The sequence below is a fragment of the Dermacentor variabilis genome, chromosome 5 (assembly GCF_050947875.1).
Source record: "Dermacentor variabilis isolate Ectoservices chromosome 5, ASM5094787v1, whole genome shotgun sequence".
In the NCBI taxonomy this organism is placed as follows: domain Eukaryota; kingdom Metazoa; phylum Arthropoda; class Arachnida; order Ixodida; family Ixodidae; genus Dermacentor; species Dermacentor variabilis.
In genome coordinates, this window is record NC_134572.1 from 169,400,211 (window position 1) to 169,423,232 (window position 23,022).

Sequence of the window (23,022 nt, forward strand, 5' to 3'; positions counted from 1 at the left end):
TACTTCACAAAGCTTCCTTAGCCCCACTCCTGAAAAGATGCATCACACATGCTTTGAAAACATGTTTATAGGCCGTGTTCCTGACTCTTTTGTCTATTTCTTTATTACTTTCATGTCTTCTTCTTCTTCTTCTTCATTATTATGACTTTTTTTTGGTGATGTGACATGCATTTTCTGCCACTGATGTTCCCCATTAGCCGCTGTTTCACCGTACACATCTTGAATGTAGATTTACTTATGTTGAAAATTGTTCTTTTTTGTCATAACTATTGTAGCTGTATATTTCTGTAATATTTTCTGTATTGTAATTATCTGATGTTTGCATGCCTCTCTATCCCACCCTTATGTAAATGCTTCTGGGCCCTTAAGAAGGAAATAACTGTAACGAAATGAAATTGGACCAAACAGAAGGTGAGCTATAGTCATTTGCAAGTATTACGGAACATCATCTTGCAGTGCAAATTTAGATCAGACCGAGCGAGGGTTCACTGTACCCAGACCCACTATGCTGGCTCAGCAACTATGGCGTTTCACTGCTGAGCACGAGGTTGCAGGTTTGATTCCCGCTTGTGGCGGCCGCATTGGGGGCATGATGGGGTCAGTAGGCAAGAAATGCTTTTATACCTAAATTTAGGTGCTTGTTTAAAAAACCCCAGGTGTTCAGAGTTAATCTGGAGCCCTTCAACACATCACTTAAACCTCAGTAAACCTCAACTGTAAACATCCTTGTTAGATCATTTAGTGAAGTGGCGACAGTGCCGAGGGAATGCAGTGGTTTTGGATTCGATCCCTGGGTCAAGGTCTTGTTTTTGTACAATTGCAAAGTCTGTTTTTCGAAGATGCCAAAATGGTTCCCTCTGTAGTGCTATGGTACAGCCAGGTGGGTGCCAGTATTCAGTTGACTTTCACTTCACTTCATTTCTGCATTTCATACAAAAAGAAGAAGTGCGGATATGAGATATAAAAAGCGAGTCTCTGAATTCCTTCGCAGAAAAAAGTTGACAGACAGTGAATCAAGTTTTAAAATATGACATAGCTATAAAAAACTTGGAATACGTAATAAGCATCGCAGATCACAAGACATGTTCATACAAAAAGGCAGTATTGACAAAAACTATCTTACTGCTGCATGGGAGCACATATCATAAGAAAACAGTATCAGCATATTGGCCTTAGCTCTGAAGGGGAAAAAGATATATTTATTTTAAGAAAAAAAGCAGTATTAACGATTGTATTCTGGTTCAGAACAATACTGTTTCTGAATGAAAAAAATAAAACAATACAAATAGTAAATTAAAAATTGGTGGTGCGTAAATGTTCTGTAAATGTTTGGCGACGTTATTGCATTTAGCAATCCATCTTCTGATGTGTGTGCAATTGATGACGGGGTACATTTTCTGCTGCGTAACAATATACTATGATGATTATTATGAAAAGCCGGACATACCCAGTGACCCAATTTGGCGTGAAAGGAAAACGCTTAAATCCCGACACCGATGGATACTTCAAAGTGCATGAAGTATCGTAAGAATGCTAATCGCATTGAAACCTGATCTCTCAATGATTAATACTAGTTTAGGGTTAAGTTAAAATTTACCGATATGTGCAGGCGTGTGAAGGCACACTGGGCCTGCTCTGCCCCATGCGACCCATCTGCTTTGGCCTGCTGTCACGAGGCAGCCACATGAGCCTGCTGCTGCCCACCCACACTTACCGCATGCTGCCCCCTTCCCATGAGGCAGCACCAATCAGGTAGCAGTACTTGGATTACACTCCTGCTCTTGTGTTGTACCACGGGCAAAGTAGTTGGAACTCGTAACGCACTTAGGACGGGATGGCAGTGAGAGGGGCGTATACAACGTATAGATTTTTATTTGCTGTACATGGTCCCTTTCTCCCAACGATCCCCTCCCAAGCGCATTGAACGTAAGTTTAGGTATGATGTACCAACTTGCCCAAATTCACATTCTGTGATGCTCGGGGAGGCTATTAGAACCAGTAGAGAGTTTTAGATTGTTCACAAACTTCATAACATTTGCTGTTTACTGGGCTACTAGCGCCGTGGATGGTAGCAGCAAAGCTGGTAGCGACACCTCGTGACGCTTTGTCCAACTACAATGCATTTGAAAGATGTTTGTGTCGCACGAGTGTTCTGGTCGAAGGAAAATCGTAAAAGGACTGCACATTACCGTTCGTGTCGCTGAAGGTCGCTGAAGTATTAGCTTTGTGTGCTGTCTGGTTAAACTCTTCGCCACAAGGTGTGGCTCTGTAACCCGGTAAAATGTAAGTGGCAAGAATTTTGTGGATACACTGAAACTCTTTAATATCGTGTGATGCATGTCAGTTGAAGACTGTGCACCTTTCCGCCCAACTATATGAGCATTTTTTCATTGTGTCAATACAACGCGAGTGAACTCGAATCTTGTTTGTTAACGGTGTTTGGGGCAGTGACTTGGGAAGGGGAGGAAACGGCTGCATTTTCGTCTTGCTTTTTTTGTATATGTTTTTGTTGTTATTGAAAGGAAAAACAAAACATTGTGCTTACTATATTCTATTTGTAAAAAATTCATGAGATGTTAACCTCGTATAGAACCTTTGTGAAAGGTTTATTGGCCCAGTCGAGCTGTCCATAACAGCATTTAGCCAACAAACCTCTCCAGAATCTATTCTTTCTGGGAAATAAAAATGGCTTGATTGGATTTGGTATTGTTGATGGAATATTTTGTTGCCGTGCATCTCTTGCACTGTAGCACATTTAGCCTACATGGCTACTGCAGCTGATTGATCTCTAATAGCTTATATGAACACTAATTATGTGTGCGCTTCATCTGTTAATTTCACATAAAGTGTGCACACACACAAGAAAAGCAAGAAACACCTGAAGCTGAATTTTCAGTGGATCACATTTATTACTCTTGAAATTTGCACGTTTTTATTCACAAAAGTATCCGTGCAGCAAGTTCTCTTTAAAAGTGCGTGCAAAAAGAAAAACACTTTGTGATTAGAATATGGGATGAAACAATAACGAAACAGTAGCAGCTTTATTCTTTCCATCTTCTTAGCCTCAGCTGCAGATTCAATGTAAAATAAAAAAGGGAAAGCAGTCTAACAGGAATCGCACAAACATAAGCACACGAGATGCGCACACACATAAAGCCACCCACCCTTGGGCTCTGCTTTTGATGCAGCATCACATGAAAACTGAGCTTTTTCATCAGGGCGGTGTACGTGAAATGAAAGATGTTATTTTTGTACTATGTATATACATGTGCAGTAGATATACATGCGAACAGCTCTGCATTTTTAATTGCAAGAGGCACGAAGATCAATACTCCACAGGTGTCATTGCAGCATTTGTATTATATACAAGTAATGACGAAGCAATGCATCGGTTTACAAGTGAAAACTTATGGCTTAGCAGTCCTCCTTGCGGTCACACAAAGCTCAATGAAATACCCAGTCTTTTCATTTTCTGCTTGAGAGCTTGCTTACAAGCTGCATTCCGATCTGCTCTATGCATTAAAACAAACAGCGCTCGAAGATTGACGTTGAAGAGTTTTGTGCAGAAAACCGCAGTATGCATTGCTCGCTGCATAATGATTCTTAAAAGTGCACAAGCTTATTCACGGCAGTGCTGCTTCATCATACGGCTCTGAATGGCCCACCTGTGGACTTGCGTCCGGTAATTCAAGCCAGAGGTAATGAGCAGAGAGAGAAAAGGGGAGAGATGGACAAATACTTGGGGCATGCAGTCTGCTCCAGATTTCAAAGGTGTGACGACAGATGCTCCCTTACTGATCGCCTCAAAGACGAAAAATGGTTCAGCAGTCCTGGTGACAAATTCTTTGACCACATCTTCTAAGCTGAGTATGGTGGTCCTTTTCTTGTGAATGTGCAAAGTGTGAATAGGCGTTAGCCTCCTCTGCGTCATGCGGTTCCGCAAATAACTTTTCGTGCGGGGTAAAATGCTGAGCGTTCTGCTGAAGCTACAGACGCAGGAACAGAAAGAAGTTGCATGTGTTTGATGGCTTGGTCTAGCAGCTCATGGACTTGTTTAGATTTTGCCTGCAGAGTCATTGAAATGCTTTCAGTTCATAAAGACTCAACATTGGACAAAATGGAAGGAAAAAGTAAGAACTATGCCGAGAGACTGCTTAGATGAAAATCAGCTGCGTGCACACGTAATGCCGCGTTGAGGTCGTCAGCCGAGAACTGTGTTTCTCTGGCGGCGTCAATCAACGTGCCTTCTAATTTCGCCAGCTGCTCCATGCCAGGCTGATTGAAGCGCTGCAGCACTTCACTCATAATACAGTCGATCACCTCAGATTCAGATTCAGATTTATTGGTTCCAAAAAAAGAAGTAATTACATGACAAATATACAGACGAGGGTCCCAAAGTGAAAGAACTGTAGTGGGACCCTCGGTTATTAATAACAACGTTGATGGTGATATCAATAGTCAGCAAATTAGCGTATTATAAACAACATCTACAGGTAAAATACATCATTAGACATGTCATTTACAAGCAAACACGAAAAAGCACATTATAAAAGAAAGTCGGAAAGAAGAATGGATGAAATACAAGAAAGGACATGTGAGAGAAAAGTCAAAGGTACACCGCCAGATCGTAGTTAGTTATCGCAGGAAATGATGCTTAAGGTGATTTTTAAAAATTTCAAGAGAAGTACAGGATTTTATGGTTGATGGTAATTCATTCCAAAGAGAAATTGCAGCGAAGGAAGATGATTTTTTGCCGTAATTGGTATGAACCATGGGTAACAAAAAATTGTTATTGGCCGCAAATCTGGTCATATTTTTATTCTGCAAAAGGTCAACTTCAATGAGCGGAAACGTAAGGTTATCATGAAGCAACTTGGGGAGTAAGACGAGTATGTTAAACTGGAACAAATTATTAATAGGCAATATATTATATGCGCGAAGTAACAAAGAAACATTGGATTGCATGGAGCTAGAAGTGATAATGCGTATTGGCTGATTTTGGATATGTTGAATTGATGATAAGTGACAAGCGTATGTGTTGCCCCATGAAACAATGCCGTAATTAATGTGGCTGTGAATGAACGCATAATACAACGCTAGCAGAGCCTCACGAGAAAAAAAAGGGGAAGCTTTGATTAATGCACGTATACCAAATGCAGTCTTGTGCTTGAGATGTTGGAAGTGAGAGTGAAATGTAAGGTTAAGGTCAAGATGTATGCCAAGAAAAGTGACATCGGTGCTAACGGGAATTGAATGAATTCCAAGCTTTACTTCAGAAGTTAAGGCCCTTTGAGCACTTTTGAATAACATAAATTTAGTTTTTAGAGAATTAAGAACTAAGTAATTGTTGCTACACCATTTTATAATGTTACTTAATGCAATATTTAACTTAGAAGTAAGAGTAGCAACAGATTTGTCAGATGAAGATATGGTTGTGATATCTGCGCATAAAATGCAATGAGCATAGTTGGTGGAGTTAAGAAAATGCGGAAGATCATTAACATATAAAAGGAAAAGCAAAGGGCCCAGAACTGATCCCTGTGGTACACCTTGATTAATACATTTTGTTACTGAGAAAGTATTTGCTGCATGCACTGTGTATGGCCGGTAAAGTAAATAATTTTTTAAGAATGTTAACACAGGACCGGTTATACCATAGGAGTCAAGTTTATTAAACAGGACTTGATGGTTAACCATGTCATAAGCTTTACTGAAGTCTAAAAATACAGATCCGACTAAGTTTCCTGAATCAATACATTTTTTTATGTAGTCAGAGATAGAACAGCTAGATTCGTGGAACTTCCAGGTTGGAAACCAAATTGATTGTTCTTTAGCAATTTAAACTTTGTTAAGTAGTTATTAAGACGTTTAACAAATAATTTCTGAATGAGTTTACTAAAGCAGGAAAGAATTGCAATTGTTCGGTAATTATTAACTGTGTGTTTGTCGCTTTTTTTAAAAACAGAAATAATCTTGGCATTTTTTAAAAGTGAATGGAATGCACCCTCTTTAAACATAAGGTTGATAATATTACAGAGCGTGTCACAAACTAAATGTACAACCAGTTTTAAATGCCTGACACAGATATTGTCTAAGCCAGGCCCTGTATTTTTAAGGTTAGCAATCGTGAAACACACTTCATTTGGTGTAGCTGGTAACAAGAAGAATGATTGTGTCGTACGGCTCAAAGTATTATGCAACTGCGCATGTGTGTTGTTATTAGTGTAAATGGAAGAAAAGTAGTCCGAAAAAGCATTAGCAATTTAGTTGGGCTCAGAAAGAGTGAGACCATTGCAATTTATTTTGGTTATAGAGGCATCAACAGATGATTTGTTAAGAAAAGAGTTCAATAACTGCCATTGCTTCTTGGGGTTGTTTTTATTCTGATCAAATTTATTTTTGTAGTACCTTTTTTTCGCCTGTTTAAGTAAAACGTTCAGTAATTTACAGTACCTACTATAGCGTCTAGCTAGTCCAGTATTAAAGGGCTGACGTTTAGTTTTCTTGTACATGTTTTTCTTCTTTCTTAAACTTTTTAGATGACCATCCGTCATCTATGGGTTGCGAAGATATTTATACTTTTTCCCACATTTTACAGTGTGTGTGTTAGTCGAAACGGCCAATAAAATTAAAGTGCAGAATTTGTTTAGTGCTGCTTCGGGATCAGACATACAATTAATTGGCGACCAATCAGTTTCACTGATGGATTCACTAAAGGTATCTGCACTAAATACAGAAGTAAAGTAGCTATTATCGCTCTCATGTATTTCATTGTTAAATGTAAGAAAAACAGGAAAATGATCGGTTATGTCAGTATTAATAACTCCGGAGCAAGGCAATGATGATATGTTAGATAACACGTGATCAATAAGCGTACTGCTCCCACGAGAGGCTACTCTAGTTGGACAGTCAATGAGTGATTCAAAACCAAATCCAGCAAAACAATCAGTGTAAGTTGTGTACGAGGTAGCTTCAGTGTCAAGTAAGTTAATATTAACATCACCTACAATCACCACATCCTTATTTTCAAAAGCTAGCCTGGACAATACTGCATCAAGAGAAAGCAAGAAATCGTTAAGGGAAGATGACGGTGAGCGATAAATGCAACCATGGATCAAGTTCTTATTGTGATTAAAGAATGACCGGTCGACTTCTATCCACACTGACTCACAATGATTCACGTTAACTGCCAGATCAAATCTGCAAGTGTAGGTGACATCTTGTGAAACAAAAATGGCGGCGCCACCATGACTGTTAGTTGGACGATGACAATACTCTGGTTGATAAGGTGGAAAACCGCTCATGTTGGTGTTGGAATCAGAAAGCCAAGTCTCCGATACGCAGATAAAAGTGAAGACATGGTGAAGTGAGGAAATGAAGTTATTAATTACATCTATGTTCTTACGAAGGCTACGAGCATTGAAGTGAATGAGTGATCGTTTATTTGCGGTAAGACGAGATTTTACGTCAACGGGGTAGAGCAAGGCCATGAAAAAATGGGAAAAAGAAAAAAAAAATGATATTTAGTGAATCACGTGAGGATTCGAAGGTTGGACTCGGTGATAATGCGATAGACCCTGCTATCATCAGTTTTGTGGGCTTTTATCTGGCAGTTTTCTGTCCATAAGTATTTCCAGTTATTTTCTTTTTTGAGTGCCAGCGCCTTCGAGAACATCTTCTTGTTATCAATGGTCAAGTGGTCATTTACATAGACAGGCGTGCTAGTGCCACCTGTGAAACCAATGGGGTCAGTGCAAAGCCTAGCTCTTCTTGCCTTCCTGATGAACTCGTTTTTCTTATCACGTGAGCAGAAGCGAGCAATGATGCTCTTCTCATTTGACTTAGAGGCAACACGGTGAGCCGTGTCGATATCAGCGGGTAAGAGAGGGTACTCGATAGCATCGCCAATTCGCTTCAGGATGACTCCGCAGTCTTCACCCTGCAATGTAGGGATTCCCTTAATTTCCACATTATTCATTCTCAAATATTGCTCTAAATCAGCCACTTTTCTTTCGAGTGCTTCGTTACGTGACAAGAGCACCTTGTTTGAGGTTACTAGTTCTTCCTGTTTTAGTTTTATCGTGTCGAGTTCCTTGTTCATGAACTGAACACTTTCACAGAGGGAAGCGTGCTCACCTAGTCCTACATTCTGTAGCTTGATGTTAATTCGCGACACTAAATCATCGATCAGTGTATCCAACTTCTCGTTCAGCACTGCTTCAAGAGATGCAATTTTTTTCGCCAGTTCCGCTGTGGTAGGCATAGCGAAGTATATACACTACGAACAGTGAAACAAGAAGTTTGGGCAGCAGTTGCGGCAGAATTAATTTTTAGATAGTGTACAGATGTAACAAACCAACCTGTTGGCATGAAGAATTTTCTTAGAAGGAGGACATGCCATCGCATTTGCTGCTGCCAAATTCTTTGCTCAATTCTGCTTGAAGATCGAGCACAACTGCTGGAAGAGACATGCTGGACATCTCAAACTTTATTGGCGGTTTTGTAGGCCTTCCACTGCGAGGCTTCTTCAGACCCAGCTGAGTGTCAACAGCGCTCGTGTGGTCCCACAACTCCTGAAACACGGTTTCAGACTGCACGCTGGACGTTGACTCGTCTCTGCAGCTTCTTTCACGCCTGCAGCACAAAACGCATTGGAGGACCCTTGTTGGTTCCTCACACAGACCAAACAGAGCCATGGAAGTATTTACCTTCAACAATGTTTCAAACTTTCCCAGGGGTTTTTGATATCCCTTCAAAATGGTTTTGCTGTTGTTTGCAATCAAGCCTGTTCCCTAAAGGATCTTAGTGTTTCTTGGACCATGGCGTAGTTCTCAGTGAACCTTTTCATCGACTTTACCCTGACTGTCCATCTTGTTGGGCACAGTGGCACAAGGCTATTTGTCATTGACTCTGGCTCATCCGATGGATCCCCTACTGAGAGATGAACAACAGATGAATAAACACATTTGGTCTCTTTTGATTCAAGAAAGAATTTGAAAAGATCTTTTACGGTACTTTCTATTGCCTAGGTGCTTGAGTGTGTGTAGAATAAATAAATTCACCTGAGCACAGAAATGCTCCCACCTCCTCGACTGGGTGTCATCTATTGTGGAGTGCTGGTGGTGTAGGTGCTCTTGGTGTAAGGGAAGCGACACCCCTCCTCCTCCCCTCCCATTTGATGGGGCTGCAGATTTGCCTCATAGTGTCTGGTCCAAAACACACCGCAGAGTTATGAAAGGCAGGCAGCTCAGAATGGTGGCACTATGTGTGCCGGTGGATAGCACATATGTCAGCAGGTACATGTGAATAAGCAGTTGATAGTAGCGCCCACCTTTGTATGTTTTGCTGTTTTTGTGTCTGTTGGTTAATTTGCACTAAGCTACCGTGGTCAGAGAGGAGGCTTGGCAAACCAGAAAGGACACCTTACATGGCATTACAAGCCCTACACGGCATGTTAAAGCATTTAAGGGTGCCAGAAATGTTGGCACACCTGTGCGTATGTCGCACTTGTGTATAGTCGCACCCACAACACCATCCGAGCAGTGCAAGCCTTGCTGTTGCTATCAGGGTTTTGCCATTTGGGCAATACTGACAATTTCTTTTACTGAAAATGGACTACAGAAGAAAAACAGCCCAAGACTGAGCAAGTTTCAAGAATTTTTACCAAGGCACAGCTGCCCCACTGTTGTGTGTGTATGCATCTCAGCAGCAAGAACTGTGAGGCTTCTCGCACACACAGACTCACACTCTCTTTCTCCCTCTGTGTGTGTGTGTGTGAAAACTATGCTGGGGTTTAAGCGTGTAATTGAAAAAAAATAGAAGTTTGGATTTCGTTTTTCTCTTCTTATAATGAACCATGAAATTTATGAAAATATTGTTTTGACAAAGGATCGAGATTTGGGCTGGTTGAACATCTTGAAGGGGCAGCGTAAGACGATGACAGAAGGCAGGAACACGCAGGACAGCACCGTACACACACGCAGGACAACACACAGGACACCTTTTGTTGTCCTGTGTGTTCCTGCCTTCCGTCTTCGTCGTCTTGCACTGCCCCTTCAAGTTGTTTTGAAAGAATGTTTTGCCAGTCTAAACTGATTTAGTGTATTATATTTGTGGGCCTCTTAGTCGACTTATAGTTGTCCAGTTTTTACCACATTCTTTTCTGCAATGTCATATGTTAGTTACGATTATAAACTTGGCCCTTATTCACTTATTCACTAAGTTATCTTGTGAGAGCGTTTCCTATTTTGCCTGTGCTCGAGCACTAATGATTCAGATGGCAATTGGCATGGTAATGAGACAGTTGGCTTTGCAAAGGCCAGACCTTGACAGATGTACTATATTATCATGCATACAATGCTGTTTGATGGTGACTGCTTTACACCGGCTAAGCACTGTTACAATGTTATTGCTCAACACACAACGACAACATTTGGGAAATTTTGAATACATGTAGACATGTCATCTACATGTATTCAAAATTTCCTAAATTTTGCGATTCCGTACAAAAGGTCTTGTCTAATCAGATTGTGCACACAATGCAGATAGTGATGTACCCATCTCAAAGGTGCTCGAGCACCATCGATTACAATGGAATGTATAATGTATCATGCATACAAAATAACTGGCACACTTGACCCGCGGATCGCATTGTAATGATCGACAGCTGTGCTCACTGCTATTGTGCTTTGAGTGTCACTTGATTTTGTGTGCACAAGTTTGCCAAATAAAAGGTTAGATTCATGGCTCACCATCTGACAGTGCTTGGTTTCTTTGTCCCTACAATGTGGCAGTATCAAAGTAGTTTTGTGAATGCAAATCCCAAATTGAAGGAATTGGAATCAACTGTCGCTTCACATTCCCAGCCAGTGTAATTTGACATCCTCACCGGCAATATCAAATTAACTAGCATGAACGTGCACAAAGGTTAGCAGTGAGGTTTGTTTACTCTTCCTACCTGTGCACGCCATCTCTAACTGTCCTGCATACGGTAAATTGAATTTGGGGACATTGTCATGTCTGTTCCCACCTGGAATAATTTCTTCTCGTGCCAATCATAGTCATGTATCTTTACCATGTAACTCACGAGTTGATCCATACAAATAATCATTCCTTGTATACACTACAGCATAATGGCATAACCCAAGTGCCGAAGTTTTCACTGACACTGCCAGCTCGACACCTTTCCAACGAAAATTTTGAATTGTATTTTTTGCTAGTTGCATTTTTGGTTTTGTTCTTGCGATTGCACTAGTTTGCTGATTGATGGTTGACTGTATTTTGTTGTATCTGTGTGATTCCACCCTGTAACAGCCCGTATGAGCTTACAGCATTGAAAATGAAGATGAAACCATTGCGGTTGGTGACCATGATACAGCAGCAGCAAGGAGCGCAAGGTGGTGACCATGCCGGTGCCCAAGGAGCAGATTGAAGAGGAGGAGCGGGCTCGGCGCTTCTCGTCGAGAGGCCACTGGGAGTTGTCGACGGCCGTCACAACCAACCACCTGCTGTCAGTGATTGCCCTGGCCAACACGCTCATGTCCATGAACAGCGCCACCTTTGTGCCTGACCAGGAGAAGCGCCGGAAGCTGCACAGGTGAGGTCACGCCCACCCCTCTCCGCTCCCGGAGAGTCTCATCCTCATGCATCCAGAAATGCGCCTTCGCTTGAAGCCATCATTTGAATTGGTCTAGTCCGGCTCAAGGTGACACTTGACGGGAACTCGGCAAAGGAAATGGAAGAAGTGTTTTGGGCATGTTCGTTTCAGCCGTTATCTTGAGCTGGAATTCACCCAAGTCAACCCATGGCTTCAAGTTAAGCGCCTGTGTGTCTGATGTCCCTTCTTTTGTCCTCGTGTTACCCTGCACTCAACTACCTTTGTTCAAGTTAAGGCGCATTTCTGAATACGGAGATTAGTCCTTGGTGGAAAGCTGCTCACAATCATCACGTGATTAGGATTAACTCTAAAAGTATAGAATGAATGGATGGATACTGTGAGTGTCCCCTTTAAAATGGGGTGGTGGGTTGCGCCACCAAGCTGTTGTTTTTATACTGCCTAATGTCCTACCTACGCTAAAGAAAAAGAAAAAGAGAGAAAGAAAAAAAACCACTCAGATAATTTCCATCACCAAAATTTATGAACCCCTATTGGGAACCTTGTTTTTGAACACCTCCATTGTTTGTCATTTGCCTACTTCCAGCAATCTTCCATTCGCCTCTTACTGATCTCTATTGCAGACATGTTTACTTTCCCGCCGTTCTCGCTAAACCCAACGGCTTTGAGGAGGCCAAAAGTGCCTAAATCAACCGCTGGGCAGATATCTTGACATTCTAATAAAACATGCTCCATCGTTTCCCTAGCTTTACCGCAGCAAGCAAATGCTTCTTCCTTCTTATGTCTCACTTTATAAGTGCGTGTTCTAAGACATCCTAGTCTCACTTCGAAAAGAAATGAGCTTCCCTTTGAGTTATCACAAATTCTTTCTTTCTTGATTTCGTTTTTTCCTCATAAGTAGTTACTCAGGGCAGGTTCCTTTTCCATTGGCGCCACCCATGAGATTATTTCAGCCTCTCTGACTTTCCGCTTGACCTTCTTTGTTGCTGTGTTGCGCAACCTACAGGCCGCATACTTGCATGTAAGCTTCCTAGTTGTTTTCCTCCACTGTGAATCAATGTTTTTCCTGTACAAATATCTGAACACTCTCCCAGTCCACTTACTTTCTTCCATATTGCTCAGTCGTTCTTGATAATCAATTTTACTCTGAGCTTCCCTCACTTCAAAACTGGTCCAGCCCATATCACCCTGCACAGCTTCATTTGTAGTCTTCCCGTGAGTGCCCATTGCGAGGCGTCCCACTGACCTTTGGTTGCCGTCGAATTCTGATTGTACCCCCGATTTAAAGCAAACAACCGCATTTCCAAATGTAAGTACTGGAACCATTGCACCTTTCCACATACCTCGGAGGACCTCGTACCTATTGTATCCCCATAGCGCTCTTTGCATCATTATGGCTGCATTTCTCTTCCCCTTCATTGTTATTGTTTTTTCTTGTGTTTCCATATATCTACAGTCTACGCTCATTACAGCGGGCCCATTTACAACAGACTTTCAGATATAACAGCTCATATTTCAACCTTAGTTGTTCTACCTATTTTATTAATGCAACGAAGTTCACTTTTAACGGACCATGCTGCAATGGACTATGGGCTACAGCGGACAAAATTAACAGTAGTTTTCTTTCAAAATCGGCCGTGTAAAACGAACTTTTGCTGTGTCGACGCGGGCTGACAATTGACTTGCGAGGGTCAGCCGACGACCGTGGCTCAATATCGCACTCGCAAGAGAGGAAGGCAGGGCAGAAACGCGCCGTGCTCTTTCACGTGCGAGGCACCAGGGGAGGCAAGGGAGAGGGGGGTTCTACTCTGGCGGCTGCACGGCCACCGTATGCGATCTGCAATGTGGACAAAGTGCGCCCAGTGCCGGTAGCTTCATATGCACTGTGCTTTAGACGTTTAGTTCGCATTGAAGCGAGAGACAGCATGACGGTCAATTCACTCACTGCTGCTGCCACACTTACTCACTCCAACGTTTTGGCAGAGACTTTCTGCGGTCATCGAGCGAGATAAAACTGCTATCCTTACTTCACATAGCTGTCTACCAATTTAGTATCGTAATCGATGCTTTGCCTTTCGGGCGAAACTGCGACTTTTTGTTTGTTTTGCTTTTTACTTTGGATGTTCGTCACTCAGCCTTTGCAATAACATTGTTAGACATCGCGACTAAAGTTTCAGAAGTGAGGTGTTTCAGTTATTACGGACTTCGGATAAAACAGATGTTTCTTGTTGCTTTATCAGGGCCCATTGCAACGAGAGCCAACTGTATTGCCTTCGTTTATCCATATATTGAGGCATTTATATTCTTTTACCCTTGGTAGAACAGTGCTTCAGCACACCCTCTATGCTAACAGACTAAAGTCAGAGACCTTCAGCATATCGCTACTGATCTGCAGTTAATGATATGATAAAAACTGCAAACTGCATATTAGGTATAAGTAAGTGACGACACAGTAGCGTGTTACAACGCAATACTCGGGCGGGGGAGTGCGCCATGTTAATCCTCTTTTGGTTCCCACTCTCGGGAATGAACGCTCCAGGTCTCCGGAGTCGTCCACGTTAACGCTGACAGCGTGTTTCCTTCTGTGGTCCTTGGGAAAGGAAGCAGATTGAGGCTCGAGAGAAAGAAAAAAAGAAACAGCGAATGTTCATACCTTTCAGTGTGCTCGGAATAGAACGTTTTAGCTGTTCTGTTAGTTCCTGTCTGGTTCTTGTGCTTGAAGCCTAGTATTCACTCTGCCGTTAACCCTTTACGAACAAGTGTTACCTTCAAGCAACAACCAAAAATCGTTTTTTGACTAAATGTCTTCAGTCAACAGTAAATGATAGGCAGCAAGTGTCATTTGTTGGATTAGAGCAGGAACAGAAAACGAGGAAGAAAAGGCTTAGCATGTGACTTGCTTTTTTATTATTGTTATTATTGCACGGTCAGAGGAGAGAGAGCAACACAAGATCCCCGGCTACAGCAGTGTCACACAGGCAATGTACAGCAAATGCAATGTACAGTGCGGCCCGCTGTTAAAGGGAACACTCTAATATACCATTGTTACTCTGTTGGTGCTGCAGCTGCGTGCACACCCGTGAGCGAAAGTATACAGAACACAGGGTGGCCGAAAAAACAGAGTTTCTTCGTAATTAACATGCATAAACGGAAACTGAAGAGTGCACTAGAAAATTCGTAATGCCAAGTTTGGACTGCAGTCTTTAATTTCAAGTTTCGTTAACCGACGGAGCAGAAAGTGAGTTTTATCGCATAATCCCTGGTCCGTATACTTTTGCTCATGGGTGTACATGCTGAAGCTACATCAATGCAGTGCGCCAGTGTGTAGAAAGGTGCCAGCACCGCCAACCGGAAGTCATCTGCTGCAAAGCAGGGCAATTTTACACTTTCCAGAGAGGAAAATTTCCACGGGATTGACACTCATGTGTTCCCTTTAACAATGGACCACTCTGTACACCTCTGTTTCACATACCAATAAGTGGCTTGGGTTGAAGCTCAATTTTGGTCTTGTGTCTGTTGTTGCCCCCCCAGACCCATTGCTTCAAAAATAATATATACATATTAGGGTAACTATATGTGTAATTATTTTGCTTGGTGAATATCCTTATATCATCACCCCCCAGAGTAGCCCAATGGCTACGGCCTTATGCTGCTGAGCTCAAGGTTGTGGGTTAGATCCCAGCCCCGGCTACAACATTATGATGGAGACGGAATGCAAAAACACTTGTGTATCGTGCATTGGGTGCATGTCAAAGAACCCCAGGCAGTGAAAATTAACATGCCTGCTGTAGTGGCTATGGCAGTTTTTTGAGCTCATCAAAATCAATCCAGAGCCCTCTGCTACAGCGTCTCTCAATAATAATATTAACAACAACAACAACAACAACAACAACAACAACAACAATAATAATAATAATAATAATAATAATAATAATAATAATAATAATTTCTTTATTATCTTTTACAGAATACAAGAACAGGCCTGCTAAAGCCACAGCGACTTGTGGGGCAGCGCCCTTGGGCTGCTCATTTATTTCAGATGTTAAACGTTATTCACCACATTTCCCCTACACAAAACGCTTCTGTCAGTTCCTGGCCAGTTGGCATCTGAGATTTCTTAAAACTGTTGTATTTTCAAACACGTATTTCGAAATTGACGGGAGGCTGCCCTGCCGACTCTGCCGGTGATGCAGGCGGCTGAGCCGTGCAGACAGCCGTGCCTTCATGATGTCGCCCGGGGAGGCCGGTGGCGGCGGCGGCGGTGTGGACGGCAGTGCCGCCCTGGCCGCCATACAGGAGGCGCTGTCGCAGCAGCAGGCTCACGTCAAGCAGGGCTGGAGCTTGCTGGCTGCGATGCACTGCGTCCTGCTGCCCGACCACGTGCGCACGGCCGAATTCAAGCGACCGCAGGTCGAGATGCTGGCGCGCCGGTGGCAAGACCGTTGCCTCGAGGTAGGTCCCGACATTCTCCCGTTCTTGTTCATTTATGTACTTATTAGCTAGGTTTAGCTTGTCGGTAAGAGAGAGAGAGAGAAAACTATATTTGTCCCATCTTAAAGGGAAAGGGGCTGCAAGAAGAAGGTCTGGACCTCAGCCCACCTCAGGATAGCTTCCTGAAATTTGGGGTTGTAGCTGCGCATGGCAGCCTCCCACAGTTCCCTACTACTTAAAACTCTACAAAGGTTAGGGGGAGAGGAGTGGTTCTTGCATTGTAAACTTCTTGCCATTAATGGATTACAGTGTTAACAAAGACTTCATGTTACAGACTATGTTGCTACCAATCATTTACACCTGAAGGTAATTGTAATATAGTAGGTCACTGCTCCCTGTATGCTCTGTGTGTCGGAGACGTTGCTGCCAGTATAATTGCGCGGTGAAGAACTCCGGGTGGTCAAAATTAATCCGGAGTCCCTCACTGCAGCATGCCTCAGAATTGAACCGTGATAATGACCTGTAAAACCCCAGAAATTATTTTTTTATGTCAGTGATCATTTATCATTTAATCATGAATAGATTTTGAAAAAATATAAGTGGTGCTTCTTTAACATACCTGGATTCGGTAATTGGTAAATTGTAAAAACAATAATTGCAATTATAATCCTGGAACCTACACGCCACTACTTTAGATTTTGGCAGCTATGCACCGGATGTAAGCCAAATGCGGTTGTTCTCAGCAAGCTGCAGTGTGCTTAGCAAGTGGACTCGTCGCGGCACCCCGCGGCGGCCGCACTGTTTATGTTACATAGCAGACTGCAGCTACGTGCAACTGTAGTGCGTATGCACAGAGTTTGCTTTGTGCACGACAGAGCTTGAGTACATGCTGGCGCTCACATGCTTCAGTGTGACCATGCTACGTGGTGTGGACTGGCCTTGTCCTTCAGCAGCTTGACCAATGAGTAGTGGCCACATCCAACTTGCGCATTTTTGAAGCGCCATCAATTAGTCTGCCAAGGTGTGTAACCAGGAGAGGCCAGGAATGAGTGCTAGCTGGCAAGCGTGTGTGTGGTCTAACCTTAAGTTTCGCATGGTACGAGGCTAGCTGAGCGTTCAAAACTAGTCAAAATTAGCAAGACCCGATGGCTACAACACCGATAAGCAGGGTGGCCAAGGTTAATTGCTATGCGAGCGGCCGTGGCCGAGCGTGAGCAGACGATAGTCAACTTGTTCCGCAAGTATATAATAATTATCGAAATTCGAAGGCACAATGTCACTTACGTCAGCCTGTTTATTAAACTTCGTCAATAAATATACACAGTACTAGCAGTAGAAAGATGTGCACTGATCCAAACACCCTTCTTGATTGACGTCAGCTACTGGCTAATACCAGCCGCGTATGGGAATCTGCTATATTACGAAATAAAACTTCCAGAAAAGAGTGAGGCGCAGGCTTCTGTTGAAAAGAGAGCATGTGATAGAAAGGCAGCTTCGCGCTTCGCTTGCAGCATCTATGCGCCGCGCACGACTTCAAAATTTGGCTGAGATGTTCACAGCAGCCTATGCTATCCACGGATTATGTTTCTTCACCAAGCCTGAGGGGTGTTTCTGCACTCCTTTATGACTTACATACTCCAAGGCTAGTTGAGTATTCCAGACTAATAGAAATTAGTGAGAACCGATGGCTTTAGGATGATAGCCGAGCCCGAAATTTTAGGACTGAAATAAGTAAAATTTGAGCCCATACAAATGCATGGGTGCTGGTCGGGAACTTTGGCCATGACCTTCGGTCGGGATTGTATTAGCCAACAAATTGAGTTAACCAGAGTTGAATTACAGAAGTCTACCGTATTAGCCTTTCTTGCAGCTTTTTGCCTCGTGCTTTATCTTTGCTGCATTTGTAATCTCTCTTCAATAAAATAATTGATTGATCTTCAGTACCTGTCCTATCAAGTCATCTTCCTTGTTTCATGCGTTATAGCAGTGCTAATATTTTATCAGCCCAGTAACCAATTTGCCCAGCTGTCAGCAGTAACTGTCCAATGTGAATGCCTTCGTGATCTAACTGCACAAAACCCAGTGTATCATTTTTGATAGGCTGAGCATAGTACCTCAAAGTGTTAATTTAGGCACTGGTAACTTGACTCAAAGGCCGCAGGTTTTGGTATGCTTAGGCAGAGATTCAGTTGCGGATAGCTCAGCAAACTAGTTATTAATTGCTGCACTGGTTAACTCATAGCTCGAGTAACATTTCGTTGTTTTGTATTTCTGTACGACTGCACTCTCCATGGCCAGAGACAAAAGTAAACAAGTTCTTTTGATTTTCTTTGGTGTGGAGTGGTGTCTGGGCTTTGTGGCATTAAGGCTGTGGTTGGGGCTGGCTGCTTTTTCCAGGTGCGCGAAGCAGCCCAGGCTCTGCTACTCGCGGAGCTTCGGCGGATTGGCCCCAAGGGTCGCAAGACGGTTGTGGACGAGTGGGCCGTCTACCTGCCGAACTACGGCGAGGCCTTCCTTGCGTCGCCCTATGCCTCGGGCGCCGGAGCCGCCGCACCGGTGCCTCAGGCAGGACAGGCGGCGCAGCAGACGCCCAATGCTGCTGGCCTGAGCAGCGTGGCAATCGAGGCACGTCTGACACCTTTGTCGTCTTTTGCAGTGGCAGCTCCTACGGCTAGAGTTTCTTGCAATTTACTCAGTGGGAAAGCGGTGAAATGGCACTGTTGCATGCATTAGAATGCCACGGAAATGGCTTTGGATTGACATCTTTTTTGAAAAGCTGGGAGACCTCAGTGGCACATAGTGCAAATGACGTTCCATCTGTCAGAGTGGTTGAGTATCTGCTAAAGTCGCCTGTAATATATTGTTCTTTCTTTCTTTTTCTGTATTATCTGACCACACTGCTTTTAAAGCATGCAAGCTTGTGCTGGGTTGTACAGATATGTGTCGATGGTGAGCAGAACTGGCCTGTCACTAAAGCCAGAGGACAGACAAGGTCGGCATTCTGGGACTGAAATGCACGTTCCAGTTTTTTTCCTTACTTGCTGTGCTATGTGTGAGTCATCAAAAATTAAGGATGAACTACATGAAAACGTAGACTTCTTACGGAGAATTCATTGCAAGAAAGCGTAATTTGCTCAGCCATTACCAGTTTTATGCCAAGCCGCATTCAAAACTTGTCATACCATCCATATCTCGGCGTTCCCATGGTAGCACAGTGCTTGTTTGGAAACTTGCTTAGACAGCAGCATCAGAGTTTCCCTCTAACCAGTATACTCAAAAAAGAAAAAAACTCTTGTATGTGATTTTCTTTTTTCAGGTGGTGACGTGCTGCACATTCATTCTTGTGAAAGCCACACATGCCATGTAAAAAACCCATACTTCCAGTTCGATGAAAATACCGCGTTCCTCTGCTTTGCATGTCGGCTGTGCTAACTGCTTCTTCACTTAGGACATTCTTTGTTATCGAGAAACATGTACACAGTTTCCGCAGGCTGGGCCACCAAATTGTGTGTGTTTGCATCAGAATTGTCATTTGAACAACCGTTGCTGTAACAGGTTGCTTCAGAGTTCCACATGTCGACATGCCCATCCACAAGTTGTGACCAGGTGTGGGCTATTCGTGCAAGCAAAGTCACAACTTCTGCATTTTTGAATATTCAATAGAATATTTTTCAATTCAGTATTCGCTTTAGCTTGAATTTCAGTATTAGAAACATTAGGAACTACCGAATGCAAATTTCAAAACACGTCCTGTCGATAGTTCCGACCCACTATGGGGGCTCGGCGGACACAGCATTGCGCTACTGGCTCAAGGTTGTGTGTTCAGTTCTGGCCGCGGCAGCCACATTCTGATAGGGACAAAAGGCAACAATGCTCTTGTACTGTGCTTTGATGGACACTCTAAAAAAAGGCCCATGTGGTCAGAATTCATCCGGAGCCCTTCACTACTGTGTCCCTCATAAGCATACCTGGACGTTAAACTGCACATTCCAATTTTTTAAATTGATAGTTTGGTCAAAAATAACGTACAGCGCGAAAGACAAGGACTGCGAAGACGACATACACAGCGCCGTGTATGTCGTCTTTGCAGTCCTTGTCTTTTGCGCTGTACGTTATTTTTGATCATGAATTACCCACTAGCTCAAGCAACCACCCTAGTTCGATAGTTTGGGTTTTGGTGACAAAGTCGTTTTGCTGTTGACAAAACTCCACTTCTCATAGCCAAGACAAGCCAAAGATGAAGAATTCATTTGCACTGACCGACTGATTTTTTGCGCTTAGCCGATTATTTGAAGTAAAAAAAAATGCTCAACTTGGGTTCTTGTGATAAAATATCTGATGAACAGCATTTCGTAAGAAGGTTTATTTTCTTCTTTTTCTTAGCAGCATTTCGAAAAGAAGCTATTTTCATCTTTGCAAGTAAAGCAACCCCGAGCCCCCTCTTCTTCTTTCTTTATTTGTTAACTTCTGGCTGATTGTTTTAAAGATTTATGCAAGTCCTGCAACTTTTCCAACTGTAGTTCGTTCAGAATTGTTTGACACTAATTATTATTCACTTTTAATTAGCTTCAAACCAAAAAAATTATATAAGTGCAAATGAAGTTTCAAACCAAATGTAGCTGCCTTAATTAATAAAAAAGTAACATTAATAGCTGCTTTCCAGACACTAGGAAGAATTTTGAGTGTTTTTCCAGCACCCAGTTGCCGTTTCAGCGTTGCCAAGCCACCAAAATGGCACTCGGGGCTCTGGCGAAATGAGCACAGTGTGGACGGTGGAGACACGGTAAGGAAGGCACACACGGTGTTGTCCGCTTCAGCACTCTTGCAGCAGCAGTCTTAGTATCTGCATCTTCCACGCTGTGGTCATTTTGCCATAAATTACTAACTTGCCCAATCAGTGCAGTGAAATGAATCCCCTGAAATTAATGATAAATTTGCTATTAATTCTGTATTACGCTTCTAATGAGGAAAAAGATTTATGGGACTTGTCCACTTAGTTTTGTACTGTAGACAAGGGGCACACGCTGTCAGGTCTTTCATCGCTGCTATTCACTGCTGTGCACAGTCTGCGCACAAAACTCAGGAACGGGCGCCGAGGAGCTGCGCTCTAAAAAAAGGTTTCTTAACCCACTGCCAGGAAATTTTAACTTCGTTAAAACAAGGTTTTCAGTACGTGGGCATACATTGAAATTTCAAGGGGAATCACAATTGCTTCGTTATATCCCGTTTTGTTATAACCAGGCTTTGCTGCGCATGGGAATGAAGAAATAGTTTTGCTCGCCGACCATTGCATTGATCTTGATGAGGTTTGTTGCAATTAAAAAAAAGTTAATATATAGTGACTGTGGGAAGCAGATATTTTATTCATGCCTTCAATCTTTTAAGGAAAATTACTGGATATTGCAAAATTTCAGAAAACTCAACTTCCAAGTTCACAACTCTGTAACTCAGCAGGGGAAAACAATATTGTCACGTGGTAGTGATGTATAAAGAACACCGTAGCAATACTGTGGAAGACGAAACTCACTTTTATTGGGCGAACCTGTGCCCACAAAAACGGGCTATACTTAAAGAATGGTGACAGCAGCGAACACAGTCGGCGATCATCAAAATCTCATCAGCGGGTCAAGCGCGTCGGATTTTATACGTCAGTGGTCAAATGTTCCAGAGTAATTGCTGGGACCCACGTGTCTTCCACAAAGTTTTACACCATTCACGTCGCGTATACATGCAATCAGATTACACAAGGTTCACTCACAGACAGTGGATGGAACCATCGATAACATTCCAGAAACTTCCTATACATGCAGGCGCATCCCGCGCTGTGCAATAACATTTGTTAGGTGGTGAAATGTGGTCGCCCGATAAAGATAAACAAGTACACGTGTCCATATCACAATTTTGCAAGCTGAACCTAATAATGCAATAAAGTGGACAAAAATTTAGATTTTCTTTTTTATGGACTATACAGAACTGCTATAAAATGCAGCTCTAATTTGTGAGTAGAACTTTTGAAAAATCCTTCTAAACATTGCAACAACCTCACATAAGCTGCAAATTCATGTATCAAATTTATTTCTCTTTAGATGCTCCAACGGATGCAGTTTACAGAACCGTGATATTTGTTTTGGTGCAGAGCTTAATATTTGTAAACCTCTCACTTCTATTTCTTTTCCTACAGCTTACCAGTATTTGTCAATCTTTTGTAAAAAATGAAAGGTTCAAAATGAAAATTATGCTTCCTAATGTCATTAGAATTTAACTTTCTCTCTCAGATGTAACAGAGTTCATTAAAAATTGCTTCACTGGTTGTTGCAAAAGCGTTTCTGCATTTTTCATGTACAGTACAACCTCATTGATAGAATACTGTATATGTGTGATTTCTTGGTGCCAACATTTGTGATTGAAAACACAGAAAATCACCCAACACAGTACACTTCTTTACCTGTTAATATGTTCCCCAAAAACAAAATTTTTCAGCACTAACATTCAGTACATCATCAAACTACAATTATATGATACGTTTTCCGGCCACTAGACCCCATGTGAGCAATAAAAGGCAGGAGGCAGGCATGACTGAGAGCAGTCACCCACCACAGCAGCTTCTCCGCAGCACTCGACCACCTGAGTCACGTGAAAACGTCGACACATACAGTTTCCTCTTCCACGGTAGCAGCAAATTGATATTGCAAGGATATTGCTACCAACTTTATTACAATAATCAGCTGCACCTATCTGTTGCATTGAACATGTGGCCTGGTGCCGTTGGAAGCGTACTGCAAGCTTTTATAAGGCACCACCAAGCGCGCTGCCATTCCCTGCGGCGGGTAGTGTGTATTATGAGCATCATGCTCTGGCTTAGCCCACCAGCTTGATTTCATTTTGGTTTCTCATAGCCATCTTAAAACGGTAGGAAACTGACAAACGTCCCTCCCAGACTGCTCCAGCCCCACCAGCTCGGCACGTGTCGATGTCTC

General features: G+C 42.7%; 1 protein-coding gene across 1 annotated transcript in view; it reads left to right on the top strand.

Annotated features, from left to right (window-relative positions):
- Rbcn-3B (WD repeat-containing protein Rbcn-3B) overlaps positions 1-23,022 on the top strand; it is a 192,011-nt gene that overhangs the window by 107,227 nt on the left and 61,762 nt on the right. The window contains exons 21-24 of the mRNA XM_075693751.1: positions 1,610-1,752; positions 11,378-11,596; positions 15,808-16,066; positions 18,443-18,670. Of these exons, the coding sequence (XP_075549866.1) occupies positions 1,610-1,752; positions 11,378-11,596; positions 15,808-16,066; positions 18,443-18,670 (849 nt within the window). The remainder of the gene's footprint in view (positions 1-1,609; positions 1,753-11,377; positions 11,597-15,807; positions 16,067-18,442; positions 18,671-23,022) is intronic.